The sequence below is a fragment of the Danio aesculapii genome, chromosome 8 (assembly GCF_903798145.1).
Source record: "Danio aesculapii chromosome 8, fDanAes4.1, whole genome shotgun sequence".
Classification (NCBI taxonomy): domain Eukaryota; kingdom Metazoa; phylum Chordata; class Actinopteri; order Cypriniformes; family Danionidae; genus Danio; species Danio aesculapii.
The window spans coordinates 40114229-40132264 of NC_079442.1; the positions used below are offsets into that span (position 1 = coordinate 40114229).

Here is an 18036-nt window from a genome sequence, read left to right on the forward strand (position 1 = left end):
AAAACCACTTAGATAACATGTATTCTAATCTAATATATAAATCATATAAATTGTTAGGCTAATGGTTGTACTTTACATGAGGCTATTTATTAAGAAAAGCAAAAAATCCTACTTAATAAAAAAAATAAATAAAATAAAATAAATAATAAGAATAATAATAGTTATTATTATTATTATTATTATTATTATTATTATTATTATAAAAGTAGGATATTGTTTATTTATTTATTTTTTATTAAAGTCACAATTTGACACATTTAAACTACTGCAGAAATGTTCTAACCAACAGGCCCATGTCATGTACAGTACAGATAATAACCTACTATAAATTAAAACCATTAACGTATGCTATATATTTTTGTTTTCACAAGCTTTGGAGACGTAATGTAAATTCTGCTTTTAAATAATAGGTCACCTACAGCTTTCGTCATGAGCCACGCCTGCGTTAAAAATGACATCAATGTATTCAAAGTACACTACAAGGGGAACGCAATTGTCATTGTTAAGATCGCTAAAACTGAACTGTAAAAAATACTTTGAAAGCAAATTACACCTAAGAAAGATTATATTTAATGTTTTTTTAATCATTCTGAGTTTTAATGTTGGAAAATTTTAAATGAAGAGGGCATAGGAGGGATAACTGGGAAAAGAAGGAAATATGCTTCTAACTACAGCTCTAGAGGTGTAGTTGCAAGCGTACAAGTTTGCGACGCAGTTTGCGAATGTTTGTTGGAATGATGGATTTGGGAAACACCAATCAACAAATTATGTTTGTAACAACAGAACTTGCAACCTTAGTTGGCTAATGATGGTTTTCGGAAACGCACCCCAGATCGATTTTCTCAATATCAGCACTAATAAATGCTGTTCTGTTATGCAATTCTGAAAGTTATCTTTTATCTTCAATGAGCAACACTAATTATGTGATTGACATAACAGTTGTATCCAAATTGCATTTAAGTTGCTTAATATATATATATATATATATATATATATATTTTTTTTTTTTTTTTTTTATGCATAATTTCACCAGGATTATATATACACGGATTATATGGGCTAGATTGATTTCTCAGTATCAGCACTAATACATACTGCTTTCTGCCAACTGGAATCACCAATAAAACATTGTTCAATATACATTTTTTCCTATTTTGTCATAAATATAGTTTTTACAATAATTATTGAAATGTTGTGATATCAATTTGAGGCTGTATCACCCTATTTTGAGGCTACTGTATATTGTATATTTTACAGTATTTTCATCTGAAATTTCACAAACACATTCTGAGGACACAATAGGATGTCTTTATTAGTTCAAATCCATAAGACTGACTTTTCTAATCTGGCGTTACAGGCTGTAGCAGAGGAATATAATCGTCTGAAAGACTTAAAACGGGTGAGTCACGATCTTCAGTCAGTTTATCAAACCAAAATAGGACTGACTCATAGTAACAGATGCTGTTCTTTTTTGATGCTAATGCAAAGCTTTCTTCCTCTCATTCTCTTTCCTCTCAGATGCCGGATTATCAAAACAAGAAGCACCAGTGTCGCAAACTGCGCCACAAGCTCTTCCATATTAAACGAATGGTCAAGAACTACGACCGCCGTCAATAATGAGCTTCATTAAACCAGCACCTGTTCTCCTTTTTCACCACCTTAGCATTAAACTAATCATGGGCGGCCATGACGAAGCCTTCATATCACTGTGACCAAAGTTTCCCCTAACAATGGCTTCACCCGGTGCTTATGATTAACCTAAAGATGGTTGCATTTCAGTAAACCAGGACCAGAAGCGGTCAACCCAACGTTTTTTCCATTACCTGGAGCTTGTTCTTTCACTGGAAACATCTGCTTTACTTGGAGCGAGTGACTTAATATGGCTTGTAAAGTGCCATAAAGCATTGAAATATTGTGTTGTTTGTGTGTGAGCTGGGCGTGGCTTTGAGGTTCAACTTCAAGGTCAGCTGATTATATGGGTTTGTTGGTGCAAATGCACTTTGGACAGTCTTTTTCCACTAAGTTGTTTGCAATTGCATTGACACCTATGCAGTCGGTTTCCTCATGCATGACTGTAAATGAGTGTTTTATTGTGTGTTTCTGTAAGAGAGGAACTGCTTGAAAACATACTAGACACTTCCTGATAAAAGTCTTTTCCTTGATCTCAATTGTAAGAGCAACAAATAATAACTTGACCTAGTTGATTATCTGGAAAAGTGGCAGAATGAAGCTTTTTCAGATGAATCATCTGTTGAACTGCATCCCAATCATCACAAATACTGCAGAAGGAACCTATTGGAACCTGCATGAAGCCAAGATTCTGGTAGAAATCAGTCAAGTTTGGTGAAGGAAATATCATGGTTTGGGGTTACATTCAGTATGGGGGCGTGCAAGAGATCTACAAAGTGGATAGCAACATCAACAGCCTGAGGTATCAAGACATTTGTGCTGCCCATTACATTACAAACCACAGGAGAGGGCAAATCCCACACGGAAAGAACCTATATAAACATATATGTTTTAATATATGTATATATAATATAGGAAAACTGCCAATTTTTATTAGATTAGATTCAACTTTATTGTCATTACACATGTACAAGAACAAGGCAACGAAATGCAGTTTAGGTCTAACTAGCAGTGCAATAGCAGCAAGTGCAGGATACAGGTATAAGTTATAAAGTGCAGTTATAGAGTCACATATATGTCACATATATTAAAAACCTATTCAAAACTTTAAAAATCTTGAAACATATATGTTTATATAGGTTCTTTCCGTGTGGGGTCTCACTTATTTGCCATAGTTAAATTCCATAGCATGCCAATTACATGTGAAACCAATTAATATTAATAATAATATAAAATTAATAATATAAAAAATGAGCTAAGCATCATGTATGACAGTTGCCAAAATGAGGTATGAGCTATAGGATACATATCTTGCATGTACATATATGGCTTATACTGTATGTGAATATAAAGAAGCAATAAAGGAGACCTAAATGGCCTTTATTTGCACATATATGCACCTCAATTTGTACACATATATGCAACATATATATTATCATATATGTGTACATATACTGCATATAGGTTTCATACATGCGCAAATATTCTCATATAGGTTCTTTCCATGTGGGATTCTTCAGCAGGATAGCGCTCCTTTTCATATATCAGCCTCCACATCAAAGTTCCTGAAAGCAAAGAAGGTCAAAGTGCTCCAGAATTGGCCAGCCCAGTCACAAAATATAAACATTATTACGAATGTCTGGGGTAAGATGAAGGAGGAGGCTTTGAAGATGAATCCAAAGAATCTTGTTGAACTCTGGGAGTCCTGCAAGAACGCTTTCTTTGCCATTCCAGATGACTTTATAATAAGTTATTTGAGTCATTGCAGTGATGTATGGATGCAGTCCTCCAAGCTCATGGGAGTCATACACAATATTAATTCTTTTCCAACTGCACCATGACTTTATACTCTATACTGTACATTATTTCTGTTAATAGACAAGACTTTTGTCTAAGCAAAGTCAGACCTTACTGTCCTAATTAAATAATTAAAATCCAGGCATGATCATATTTTATTTTGGTAAAATAAGTATAATCTAGAGGCCTTTGCCTTTCATATAGGCCACTTCTGATACCAAATGATCAACTAGAAGTCAAGATATTATTTGTTGTTCCTAAAACTTGGATAGGCAACAAGACTTTTGTCAGGTAGTGTAAATACTCTCATTTCTGAGGTGTGCAGAAACAACAGAGCGATTTAAACTCACACAGCACTGCAAAATTATTCTCGTTTCATTTTTTTAAGCAACTGACTGCCTCAGTAAAAGATTAAAATTAAACAAATCAAAAAAATCACTTAGTGAAACTGGAATTTTATATTTAATAGGTAAAAAAAAGTTAATGCAGACATGCAAGAAATCTGATGTTTTGTTTGATGTTTCTATTTCATTGCATTTGACTGTCTGATTTTGAAAAGTGATTCTCACACTGTTTAAAACAATAATAGCCGAGTTTATCTGTAACTAATCAACTTTCTATGCAAGATCAAATAATGCAGTTTTGTTGTGTTTTTAAAAGTTGTTATGGACAACAAATACACTTTTTTTACTCATTTTTTTTTACGAAAACTGAAAACGTATTTTTTTCCACACACTCATTTTCAGTGCTAAGATAATGTGTTTTTCTTTTCTAATATGCTTAATAGCATTCATGTTCATCTGTACATATTTGTTGTCCTATTTTCAATAAAGTTTTGTATTTTAAGTTTTACATCTGTTTGAAGTGTAGCTAAAGCTATAGACAAGGTTTTAAAGGTGTGTTTTAATTGTGTATATACACCCACCGGCCACTTTATTAGGTACACCTGTCCAACTTTTTGTTAACGCAAATTTCTAATCAGCCAATTACATAGCAGCAACTCAATGCATTTAGGCATGAAGACATGGTCAAAATCTAAAATCCGAGCATCAGAATGGGGAAGAAAGGTGATTTAAGTGACTTTGAACGTGGCGTTGTTGTTGGTGCCAGACGGGCTTGTCTGAGTATTTCAGAAACTGCTTATCTACTGGGATTTTCACATACAACCATCTTTAGGGTTGGCCTCCACAGTCACCAGATCTCAATTCAATAGAGCACCTTTGGGATGTGGTGGAATGGGAGATTCGCTTCATGGATGTGCAGCTGACAAATCTGCAGCAACTGTGTGATGCTATCATGTCAATATGGATCAAACTGTCTGAGGAACATTTCCAGTAATATTGTTGAATCTATGCAGGATTAAGGCTGTTCTGGAAGGCTAAAGGTGGTCCAACCTGGTACTAAGGTGTACCTAATAAAGTGGCCGGTGAGTGTATTTTGAAATATGAAATACATTACATCCATAGCAAAGTACAATTCAAATCACTAGCCTATAACAAACTATATAATAGAAAATATAATAGAAATGTATATAATATAGTTACTTAATTTAAAATTTGCACAATAAATATTACTCATATGAGAGATTATTGATGACGTTTAGCTAAGAAAGTACTGGGTAAACTTAGATTAATTACACAGTTTAGGTTTAGGGTGGGTTTAGGTTAGTATATATTATCTGGTTATTGTGATTATTAGGCTATAAAAATTACTTAGTATGTAGATACAAAACTGCACAGTAAAATATAGTGTTACCAGATTATATTGTTATAAATTAAGAACTGTGTCGTAGGCATGAGAGGCGAGAAATGTTAGACAACAGCGCTCTCAGCTGGGTGAGGCTTAAATAACAAGGTGTCTACTCGGAAGTGTTACGGAAACACACGAGGAGCTCTTCGGCTTTGTTTGGGAACGTTACGGAAACATACGAGGAGTTCTCCGGCATCGTTCGGGAATTTTGCGGAAATATACGAGTGATTCTTCAGCATCGTTCGGAAATTTTACGAAAATACACGATCGTTAATCACCCCACCACAAAAGGCTTATTACTAAAGTACCGGCAAGAGTGTGAGCGCCCTTTCGCCACCGCGACACTGTCCTGAGCACCGAGGAGAACCAGTCCATTCAGAGAGAGAGAGAGCAAATACACAAACATGACAGAGGCTGAGATGTAGAAAAACTTTCTGAGGATAAAGACAGGTATGTGACTTTCATTGCGAAGTTTTGTATTGATAATAGCAGCAGCGGCGCTACTGTTGTTTCATGACTTTAGTATACGCGCGCTCCTGCGTAATATTATGACTGCATTGCGCATCTCAGAGTTTGAGGATTATTGTGACGTCTTCATTCATCTACTGTTTTTATATACTTATTTTTTAGCTTTTTTCCTATCTGGGATAACCTATATTGTGCAGAAACCTAAGGAATCAATTAGTAATTGAATTATTTTGTGAATGCGTGTTAATGAAATTCCACATTCTACTTTAAAAAAATTAATAATAATAATAATAATAATAATTTTTATTATTATTATTTAATATAACCATATTATATTACATTTAATAAATATAATACACTAAAAATATTAATTGGATTTACTCATTTGTTTTAAGGTAAGTGTGAGTGCAAACATTTTATATGGGCTGAATTTTAACAAAGGAATTAAATTGAACATTACTAAATTTAATTTGTTCGTTTAAATTCAGCCCATTTAAATACTTTGCAACCACTTACCTTAACAAAAGTTTGTAAATTTTTTATTTCAGCATAATAAACTTATTTTGTACCTATACATAAAATGTTTATGTTAAATTTTGTATTTTATTGTCAGTGAAAGTGTCTGTCTCCAGCAGCTCTCTGAACTCATGGGACACTCAAACATACTCCAAGAGGGCTGGACCTTCCTGCTTTAATTTGCTTAAAGGATCAGTGAGAGCTGCTGCTTGTGTTCATTCACGTGGTTCGTGTGTCTGAATCTGTCAAGACCTCTTTAATCTGTCTCTGTTCACGACCTGAACACGTGGAGCGACACTGCCAACCTGACTGAAAACAAGTTCATTCTGCAGTGCACACTAATGAGTTAACAGACAGCAATTATGGGACTTTACAGATAGAGTTTCTGGACTGTTGCTAGGGTGTTGCTAGACAGTTCTGCTATAAATAAGTAGATTCCACATTTGCCTGTCCTGGACACGTTGACGTCGTGGAGCCTTCAATTACAGTAAAAATCTATTATTATATGAAGGTATCCCATCATTGTTCAACTTTGCACATTTTGTAAAAAAACATTTAAACTCCTGAACTAATACAGGCCATTTTATTAGGTACACCTTACTAGTGACGGGAAGGACCGACTTTCGCCTTCAGAACTGCCTTAATCCTTCGTAGCATAAATTCAACAAGGTACTGCAAATATTCCTTTGAGATTTTGGTCCTTATTGACATGATGGCATCATGCAGGTGCTGCAGATTTGTCGACTGCACATCCATGATGCGAATCTCCTGTTCTACCACATCCCAAAGATGCTCTATTGGATTGAGTTCTGGTGACTGTGGAGGCCATTTGAGTACAGTGAACTCATTGTCATGTTCAAGAAACCAGTCTGAGATGATTCAGGCTTTATGACATTGCGTGTTATCCTGCTGTAAGTAGCCACATGGGTACACTGTGGTCATAAAGGGATGGACATGGTCAGCAAAAATACTTGGGTTGGCTGGGGCGTTAGCACGATGCTCAATTGGTACTAATGGGGCCAAAGTGTGCCAAGAAAATCCACATCCACCACATCATTACACCACCATCACTAGTCTGAACTGTTGATACAAACCAGGATGGATCCATGCTTTCATGTTGTTGACACCAAATTCTACAATCCGAATGTCGCAGCAGAAATCGAGACTCATCAGAGCAGGCAACGTTTTTCCAATCTTCTATTGTCCAATTTTAGTGAGCCTGTGTGAATTGTTGCCTCCGTTTCCTGCTCTTAGCTGACAGGAGTGGGCCCTCGTGTGGTCTTTTGCTTCTGTAGTCCCTCCGCCTCAAGGTTGGACATGTTGTGCGTTCAGAGATGCTCTTCTGCATACCTCGGTTGTAACGAGTGGTTATTCTCCTCTGACCTCTGACATCAAAAAGGCATTTACACCCACAGAACTGCCACTCACTGGATATTTTCTCTTTTTTGGACCATTCTCTGTAAACCCTAGAGATGGTTGTGTGTGAAAATAGAGTAGATCCCAGTAGATCAGCAGTTTATGAAACACTCAGACCAGCCCGTCTGACACCAACAACCATGCCACATTAAAAGTCACTTAAATCCCCTTTCTTCCCCATTCTGATGCTCTGACACATTGAGTTGCTGCCATGTGATTGGCTGTTTAGAAATTTGCGTTAACAAACTGTTGGACAGGTGGACCTAATAAAGTGGGTGGTGAGTGTATATTTGTATACCTCAGTATCAGGTTTTAAAACTGTAATAATTTTTTTATTGTGTTAGCATTAATCATGTTAATTTAGCTGTATACGTCTACTGCACTGAGGCTCTTACAAGAGAGTTCACTTAATGTTTTGGTTGATGTAGAAAGGATTATGATTGTCCTGGTTGTTGTTAGGGTGTTACTAGGGAATTTTTTGGGAGTTCTGGGTTGGGATGTTGCTAGGGTGTTATAGGCAGTTCACCTAATGTTTTGGGTTGTTGTTAGGGTGTTACAAGGGATTTTTTTCAGGGTTCTGGCTGGGTTCGGGTTTTGCTTGGGGAACTCATTGAATGCTCTGAGTTGTTGCCAGGGTATTACTAGGGAGTTTACTGGATGTTTGGGGTTGATTCTAGGGTGTTGCTAAGGAGTTTAATTAAGTTTCTGGGTCGGGACGTTGCTAGAGTGCTATTAGGGAGTTTATTAAATGTCTGGGTTGTTGCTAGGGTGTTACTAAAAAGATTAATGGAGTTTTTGGTTTGGGTTGTTGCTAAAGTGTTACTAGGGAGTTCATCAAACATTTTAGGTTGCTGTTAGGGTGTTACAATGGAATTTTTAGCGTTCTGGTTGGCCAGAAGTTTTGCTTGGGGAGCTCATTGAATGCTCTGAGTTGTTGCCAGTGTGTTACTAGGGAGTTTGCTGGATGTTTTGGGTTGATTCTAGGGTGTTGTTAAGGAATTTAATTGAGTTTCTGGGTCGGGAGGTTGCTAGTGTGTCACTACGGAGTTTATTGAATGTCTGGGTTGTTGCTAGGGGGTTACTAAGGAGACTAATGAAGGTTCTGAGTTCGGATGTTGATAGAGTGTTACTCTATTACATTTAGAGTTGTTGTTAGGGTGTTACTAGGGAGTTTTTAGGGTTTTGGTTGGGTTGGGGCTTTGCTTGGGTGTTACTAGGGAGTTCATTTAATGTCTGGGTTGTTGCCAATGTGTTACTAAGGAGATTAACGGAGGTTTTGGTTTGAGGTGTTGATAGAGTGTTACTATGGAGTTCATCAAACATTTTAGGATGTTGTTAGAGTATTACAAGGGAGTTTTTTAGGGTTCTGGTTGGGCTGGGGTTTTGCTCGGGGAGTTCATTGAATGCTCTGAGTTGTTACTAGGAAGTTTACTGGATGTTCTGGGTTGCTCCTAGGGTGTTACTAAGGCGATTAATGGAGATTCTGGTTTGGGATGTTAATATAGTGTTACTACAGAGTTTCTAAGATGATACTAGGGAATTTATTGTGGGCTATGAATTGTTGCTAGGATGTAATTAGGAAATTTCTGGAGTTTAAGCAGTGAGGTTTATGAGGTATTAGAGTAAGGTGTTGCTAATGTCTTTTAGAGCTCAAAGCAACAACACATTTATATTTATTTAAATAATTATATGTTAAAACTTTTAAATGAAATGGTGTGATGATGATTTAATGATGTTTCTATTTACAAACACCTTTGCTAAAATTAAATTTAAACCCAATACCAGTGTGAGTTTTGCATCAATAAGCACATGTAACAGAAGTCTATCCAGTCAACAAAATACAGCATTTTTTTCTAACACACTAAATTTATTTTTAGGTATCTTTTTGAGATCTGTTTGAGACTGTGTGTGATCCCTGAGATTTCCATAAAGTTTTCGATATGATACCACACATTTTTTTTAGTCAGCCATGGAGAAACTTTTGCATATTTCAGTAATCATGTTTATGATTAGTCAGTAGTTTTATTTGTGCATAAACAAATGCAAGCAAGTTAATTAACCTGCATTTTTGGGCACATAATTTAATGAGAGTAAAGCTGATGATTAATAAAGGCTTATCAGTGTCCTGCTGGGTTGTTTGTTTGGTTCCCTAAGGATGAAAGGGATGCCAAAGCTTCTCAGTGCACCAAACAAATATACAGACTTTTAACTCCATTTATAATGTTCATTAAATCAGCTGCTAGAGATAATCAGAAATAATGTGGGGACACTGAAGTAGTTTGTGTGGTCTGACAATGCAACACTACCAAACAGAAAGCAACTGTGAAGTGTAAAGCAAAATAAGAGGTTTTATGTGAGTTGAATATACTTAATTTCACTATATTGAATGTTTGGTTACTTAGAGATGTGTGACCAATACAGTACACATACATTTTTAATTACATAATGTAAATGTGTGAATTTATAGACACCATTTTTTATTCTCTCCTCATTCTGTCAAAAAATAGGGAATAAAGAGTTAAAATATGACAGATAAATTAATGTAAAACAAACATATTTATATAAAGTAAAAGTAAATATGAAGTGACATTTATTTAAACTCACAATCAATAGTAATTAAAGCTGAAAATATTTGTATTTAATTGTAATGTACTACTTCTAAACTTTGTTTACAGTGAACAGTGGTATCCAAAAGTCTAAAACTACTTTTGAAATAAATAAGTAGAAGAATTTTAATACAACCAAGAAATTCATTCATTCATTCATTTTCCTACGGCTTAGTCTTATCCAGCCAACTTATCCAGCATATGTTTTACACAGCGAATGACCATCCAGCTGCAACCCAGTACTGGAAGACATCCATACACATTCATTCACACTTATACACCATGGCCAATTTTGTTCATTCAATTCACCTGTAGTGCATGTCTTTGGATTGTGGGGGACACCGGAGCACCCAGACGAAACCCACACCAACAAGGGGGAGAACATGCAAACACGAAAATGCGTAAAACATATGCTGGATAAGTTGGTGGTTCATTCCACTGTGGCAACCCCTGATTAATAAAGGGATTAAGCCAAAAAGAAAATGAATGAATGAACTTTAAGGTCGAAATGATTAGCCCTCTTAAGCTATATATATATTTTCAATTCTCTACAGATTAAACCACTGTTATACAATGATTTGCCTAATTACCCTAACTTGCCTAATTAACCTAGTAAAGCCTTTAAAATGCACTTTAAGCTGAATACTAGTATCTTGAAAAATATAGTAAAACATTAGGTACTGTCATGGCAAAGTTAGTTATTGTTTATTAAAGTTAGCACAAAGTTAGCATTATTTAATAAAACTATTATGCTTAGAAATGTGTTGAAAAAAAGCTTCTTTGTTAAACAGAAATTGGGTAAAAAAATATACAGGGGGCTAATAATTCTGACTTCAACTATATATAAATCACTTTTGTAAGTATTTTAATGACCCCTCATCTTTGAGCCACGCAGAGTGTATATAATTTATTTGGACATTTGTTTGTATAAATCACAGTATTTTGGAGTTTTGGAAAGGGAATAAGGAAGTGAGATTGGAGGAGCTGTGGCAGGTTGTGTGGGTGTGCTGGAGAAACGCTGAGAAGACGTGCTGATTCAGCTCTTCTGTATCCCGCTCTGTCCCCGAGCGTTCATTAAAAGTGCTCTCGCTGCTTCCTCGGGTCTCTCTGGACCTGCAACCACTGTAGTGTCCGGCTGATCGGCGCAGAGTGATCAAAAAAATAATGCCTTCTTGCAGGTTGAGTCTGTGTCGAGTTTAGAGTCAGGATTTTTGCAAAACCCCTCCCATCTTTTTTTGCAGCTGTTAGGCTCCTTCATTTACATCCTGAACATCTCTAATCGCTCCCTTTGCTTCTCTTTCTGTGTTCAGATCTGCATCTCCTTCACACATCGGCCTGCTAGTATGATGAAAGATTGCCTTCAGTTCCTTATCGAGCCGGCGAAGAAGCTCAAGTTTCGTTTCAAGGTATGATTCATTCATTCATTCATTCATTTCACATTAATTAAGTTAAATTCACCAATATCAAGCTATTTTGTCTACTGTAGGCATAATAATAAATACATTTTTTTAGAACTAACATTCATTTGTTGTTTAAGATTAGGGAATACCTATTCACTATGAACTAGTTGCTTAATATAATGCATTTACTAGCATATTTGTAGTTTATTAGTACTTAAAAACAGATATCGATGCATTATTGTATGTAATGTCTTATCTATCCCATGCTAAAACATAACTACTAGAATAGATACTTTACTTACTATAAATGAGCATTAATAAGGAGTTCATTGAGGGAAACATTTTGTTAATATTGTTCCTAACCTTATGTGATAATTTCTTTTCTAATATTAACCAACAATTATGTCTGCTAATAAAGTAGTTTACCTTTTTATTTATTTATTTATTTTAAAAAGTTATATTTTAAATATATCTAGTAGACAATGTAACTTTTTATGTACTGCATCACTTAAATTTTAAATATATTCTTATATAAATAAATAAATGATGTATAATGTATATTAATATAATAAATCTAAATATTTCTAGCATGCTTAACAACCTGTTTTCCATTATTCATGGTTCTTTTATAATGTTGCTGTGGTAATAATGTTTAATATTTTTCAGTCCGTTTACAATCTACCATGTTCACTGTCTTTACTAAACTTTGGTGGCACTTTGATACATTACTACATCCTATGAATATGAATATTTCAGAATCCAGAGCACCTGACTATTCAGAATGCTTCCTGTAGTGTGGAGCTAATAAAAAATTATATAAAATGTGTTTGTCATGTTGAGAACAATGTCTAAATCTAAACTTACAAATCAGACAAAATCTTTGTCAGCCTCGGCAAATATAGGTATGTATCTGCAAATATATCTCCAATGCTATATATTTTTCTAACGATGGGAGTAAATGGATGGCGAGGTCTGTGTGGTTACTGACATTCTTTCAAATATCTGACTTCGTCTTCAGCAGAACAGATCAATTTTGTATGTATTTTTGAAACAACCTGAGGGTGAGAAAATGACAACATAGGCTCATTCTGAAAATGTAGCCCTTTATACATTTCATGAAGTACTTATGGCTGCATTTCGTCTTCAAAACAAATGCCACGGGGCGGTATTATGCCAATTCTTTTCGCGCTTACTAGCTGACCACTTACCTCCATGTGGACGGCTTTTCTGCTGTTAACAGTTTGTTCAGTAGCTCGCCATGTACTGTATGTCAGCAGACTTGAGATGCAGAGAGCAGAGACGAGGTTTGGTGAAGAACGGTTCCAGAAAGTAAAAAAATTCTATAAAAAGAAAAAAAAATCCTTAACAAACAAAATAAACACGTAAATAACAGGGTGAGAATGTGGTAAAATCTGAAAACGTGTTAAAAATCAGGTGATGTCTTTTCTTTTTCTGGATTGCTTTTTAAAATCGGTGGTCAATTGGTGCTTTTGAAAACACTATTGGTCGGGTTTAGGGAAGGAAGAGGGTGGGTCAGTCGATCGGTCAGACATTTAGTAAGTCAGTTAGTCAGTTCACAGCGGCCTCTGGTGGATTTAAGCAAGAACAGCAGGTGAGAATGGCACTCTCCAGAGATATTTGAGATCTGAAAAAGCAAACACAGCGACCTCTGGTGGACACATGAAAACAAAAACTTGGGCCCCTGGGACGTATTTTGCGATCTCCGGAAATGTATATAGCGGTACATTTTCAGAATGAGCCTGGGTTGGAAAATAATGACAGAATTCAGATTTTTGGATGAGTTGCCCCTTTAACATGCTCGTTATGAAATGAAACAAGACAAAGAAGCCTGTAATTATGATGTTTTCGACTGTCAGAATACATAACTTAAATTAAAAATAAAAAAAAGAATCAGATACTATATTTTTACTTGATGTTAACCTGATTTTTTTTTATTGTGTTCAGGAGACACGAAAGAAAGTGAAACATGTAAAGAAAGAGCCATTAAGCGAGAGTCAGCTGTTTGTAATGGAGCTGGCCCGAGAACTCAACAGAATCTGTCAGGTAAGACTAATATACTGTAGTATTGCATTGAAATACTAATATACTGTAGTATTTTTGATAAGAGTCCCTGACCATTAGTGCATATCAAAGATGCTGAATATGTTTACTTCAGCACTATATAATTGGTGAAAAACAATATGTAAGTCGGACAGTATTTACAAATTCACAGTATTAATAAAAAATAATAGGCGAAAGTACCCCAAGATATGACGATATTCTGATGGAAACTTAACTATCCTGTTTTTCCATGGAAAAGGATTTGCCATATGTAGCATGTACATTTTTAACAGTCACAAAGTTGCAAACCATCTGCTGTGTCTGCTACATAGTGCGATTTTTAAACACAGGGTTGGGTCAAAGCTTATGTTGTAAAAGTGTTATAATGGTGTCTTTCAGAGGTCAGATATTCTGGCTCACATCTGGACCGGAGAGGACGTGTGGCCTCCACACACCTGTCGAGAGTTCATTGTGGAGACCGCCAACATTCTGGAGATGAAGGTCAGATACTCAACTCAAAGAATTTCAACACACAAGAGCAAATTCATTACTCAGCATATTCATTTATCTATATTTAAACAGGTAAAACAAATAAAACTTTGAAATCGAGATCACATTTACCTGGCCAAGAGGTCTGGAACACACCACTTTATGAAAGAAAAATAATAATAATAATAATAATTAAAGCTGCAAGCAGCGATGATAGGGACCTCGCACACGGGCTCACCGCCGCCCGGTGGCCGTAGGATGACAGAGAACCGCGAACAATAATAATTTAAGCCGATACATAAAAAAATCTGAGAAAATCACAGATTTATGCCATACTTGCTCCTGTCAGCAGGTGGCGCTATGACTGTGACTCAAGATTGGCATGTAGATGTCTTCAGTAGTGGAAACTCATCAAACATGTGAAGTTTCAGCCTGATTAGACATTGTGTGGATGAGTTATAAGCCAAACTACCTACTGTCAGCAGGTGGCGCTATAACTGTGACTCAATATTGGCATGTAGATGTCTTCAGGAGATGAGTCTTAACAACCATGTGAAGTTTTAGGCAGATCGGATATTGTTTGGCTGAGTTATAGGCAATTTTAAATTTGCCAACAGGTGGCGCTATAACTGTATTGAGTTATTGGCATGTAAACATGTTCAGGTCAAGACACTTATCAAATGTGTGAGTTTTGAGGCAGATGGGATCATGCATGCCTGAGTTATAACAACTTGATGTTTGGTGGCGAATCATCAAAGTTTGCGAGTCCGCCACGGACACGCCCATCGACGAAAACTCTAGACCTTTACAATATATCATCGATACTGCTTTCAGATGACACCACTCAAATTTGGTGCTGATATCATGAAATTTATGGGAGGAGTTTGTTTCGCTGTAAATCATGTCATTTCCTGTAGCCAGCAGGTGGCGCTTTAACTGTATCGGGATATTGGCATGTAAACGTGTTCAGGTCACGACGGTTATCAAGCGTGTGAATTTTGAGGCAGATCGGATAATGCATGCCTGAGTTATAACAACTTGATGTTTCGTGGCGAGTCGTCAAAATTTACGAGGCCGCCACGGACACGCCCATCGACGAAAACTCTAAAGCTTCGCAATTTAACATCGCCAAGGTCTTTAGATGACATAACCCAATTTTGGTGTCGATCGGATGAAATCCCTAGGAGGAGTTCGTTAAAGTACAACGCCTGGAAATGGCAAAAACGCCACTTTTTCGCCGCAGGAAGCCATAAATATCCGACTTCCTGTTGGTTTTGAGATATCGCTCCTTGAGACTTTATTGTAGGTTTTGGCATGTTTGAGGTGTGTGCTAATTTTCGTGCATGTGCGTGATTCGTGGCTCGGGGGCTTGTCCGTATCAATTTTCTAGGTGGCGCTGTCGAGTCATTTTGCCACGCCCACTTCCGAAGCCTATAACAAACGTAAATTTTCGCCACTTCTGGGGCGTGTGCAAATTTTCGTGAGTTTTTGGGCATGTTTAGACCCTCAAAATCGCGATTCATTCGGGAGAAGAATAATAAGAATAATAATAATAATAATAATAATAATAATAATAATAATAATAATAATAATAAACGGAGCAATTCCAATAGGGCCTTGCACCGTTCGGTGCTCGGTCCCTAATAATAATAATAATACAGTTAGGGTTAGGGTTAGGGTTATTGTTGTTTGGTGGATAGGAAAACATAAATAACAACAAAACAGACAAGAACTAAATATTATTACTATATGTAGTAATTTAATATAGGGGCAGCACGGTGGTGCAGTGGGTAGTGCTCTCGCCTCACAGCAAGAAGGTAGCTGGTTCGAGCCTCGGCTGGGTCAGTTGGCGTTTCTGTGTGGAGTTTGCATGTTCTCCCTGTGTTGGCGTGTGTTTCCTCCGGGTGCTCCGGTTTCCCCCACAAGTCCAAAGACATGGACTATAACCTACAGTATAGGTGAATTGGGTAAGCTAAATTGTCCGCTGTGAATGTGATGGGTTGCAGCTGGAAGGACATCCGCTGCGTAAAACATATGCTGGATAAGTTGGTGGTTCATTCCACTGTGGCGACCCCAGATTAATAAATATAAACACGAAAAGAAAATGAATGAATTTAAAATAAATTTTAAGAAAAACTGCTTCATCAAATCTAAATGATGAAATTATGAAATGTGTTTGAATGTGTTTAATATGATTGAAAAATGTGTTGCATAACTATACTTAACTTTATTTACTGTATTACAAAATTACATATATAAATATAAAATCCCAAATTTGATTTAAAACCATGGGTCATAATGTCATATGAATCAAATTTTTACAGTTATGATTTATAAATCACCCAAAAGCTGAAAAAATAAGCTTTCCATTTGTACTTTGTTAGGACAGGAGAATATTAGGCAAAATAAAACTATTTGAAAATATAGAATTTGAAGTTTCAAAACATCTAAATCACATAAACTCATTTTTTATTGAAGTTCTTAGCCATGCAATACACTAATCAAAAATGGATCTTGAAGTGTTTACAGTTGGAAATTTACAAAACTCTTCATGGAGCATGACCTTTACTCAATACTAATCATTTTTGGCATAAAAGAAACATTTATAATTTTGACTCAATGTATTTGTGGCCATTACCAAAGACCTACATTTATATAAACCTAAAATTACATTTTTGGTCCATAATATTATCTAGTACAAAACTAGAAAACTATTTTAATTTGTAAAAAAGAATTATATAAACATTTTCTTTTTTATAAAGGTTAAAATGTGATGTAAAATGAAGTAGTGTTCAACAATAAACTGTATGTTTTAATGCAAATATGCATGTAAAAAAATGCAGTTCTACAGTATTCTCTCACAATCCACAAACAAAATTTTAATTCTTTATCTGATGTGTTACCTCAATTTCAGTTTATGAAATAATTATATTATATTATATTATATTATATTATATTATATTATATTATATTATATTATATTATATTATATTATATCTTATTATATTATATTATATTATATTATATTATATTATATTATATTATATTATATTATATTATATTATATTATATTATATATTCATTCATTTTCTTTTCGACTTAGTCCCTTTATTAATCTGGGGTTGCCACAGCGGAATGAACCGCCAACTTATCCAGAATATGTTTTACGCAGTGGATGCCCTTCCAGCTGCAGCCCATCACTCGGAAACATCCATACATTCATTCACACACATACACTATGGACAATGTAGCGTATTCAATTCACCTAAAGCGCATGTCTTGGGACTATGGCAGAAACCAGAGTGCCCGGAGGAAACCCACACAAACACGGGGAGAACATACAAACTCCATACAGAACTGCCAACTGACCTAGTCGAAGCTTGAACCAGCGACCTTATTTTTGTGAGGAGAACGTGCTAGCCACTGCACCACCATGCAGCCACCCCATATTATATTATATTATATTATATTATATTATATTATATTATATTATATTATATTATATTATATTATATTATATTATATTATATTATATTATATTATATTATATTATATTATATTATATTATATTATATTATTAAAAAATCAACTCACTTTCCAATATTAATGTGGCTTAATCCTACACATCCAGATACTGAGCGTTTTTGGACAATAACTGCTGTTTCTCAGTATCTGCATGAGTTTAATTACAGGCTGATGTTGCTCGTTTAGAGCTGTGTGTTATATTTAGAGAAAATCCAGCTTTAGACAGCGAGTGCCTGTAATAACCAGCTGGTCTGTTTGCATCAGGCTCACTGACTGACAGCTCCGGTGGCTTAAGACTTTAACATTCCCTCGGTTTTCAAAGGATCAGGCTCTTGAAGTTATAGTTTAGTCTGCAGTACTTTTGTGTCCTTCAGAAAGCT

General features: G+C 35.6%; 2 protein-coding genes across 3 annotated transcripts in view; both read left to right on the top strand.

Annotated features, from left to right (window-relative positions):
• Nucleotides 1–4278, top strand: part of si:ch73-61d6.3 (occludin) — a 38975-nt gene extending 34697 nt beyond the window's left edge. For both annotated transcript variants that reach the window (XM_056463968.1, XM_056463969.1), the window contains exons 7-8: nt 1358–1399; nt 1519–4278. In XM_056463968.1, coding sequence (XP_056319943.1) covers nt 1358–1399; nt 1519–1617 — 141 coding nt within the window. In that variant the 3' untranslated portion in view covers nt 1618–4278. The remainder of the gene's footprint in view (nt 1–1357; nt 1400–1518) is intronic.
• Nucleotides 4279–5489: 1211 nt separating this feature from the next.
• zgc:194990 (uncharacterized protein LOC568410 homolog) overlaps nt 5490–18036 on the top strand; it is a 28074-nt gene continuing 15527 nt past the window's right edge. The window contains exons 1-4 of the mRNA XM_056463973.1: nt 5490–5625; nt 11492–11587; nt 13547–13645; nt 14042–14143. Coding sequence (XP_056319948.1) covers nt 11525–11587; nt 13547–13645; nt 14042–14143 — 264 coding nt within the window. The 5' untranslated portion in view covers nt 5490–5625; nt 11492–11524. The remainder of the gene's footprint in view (nt 5626–11491; nt 11588–13546; nt 13646–14041; nt 14144–18036) is intronic.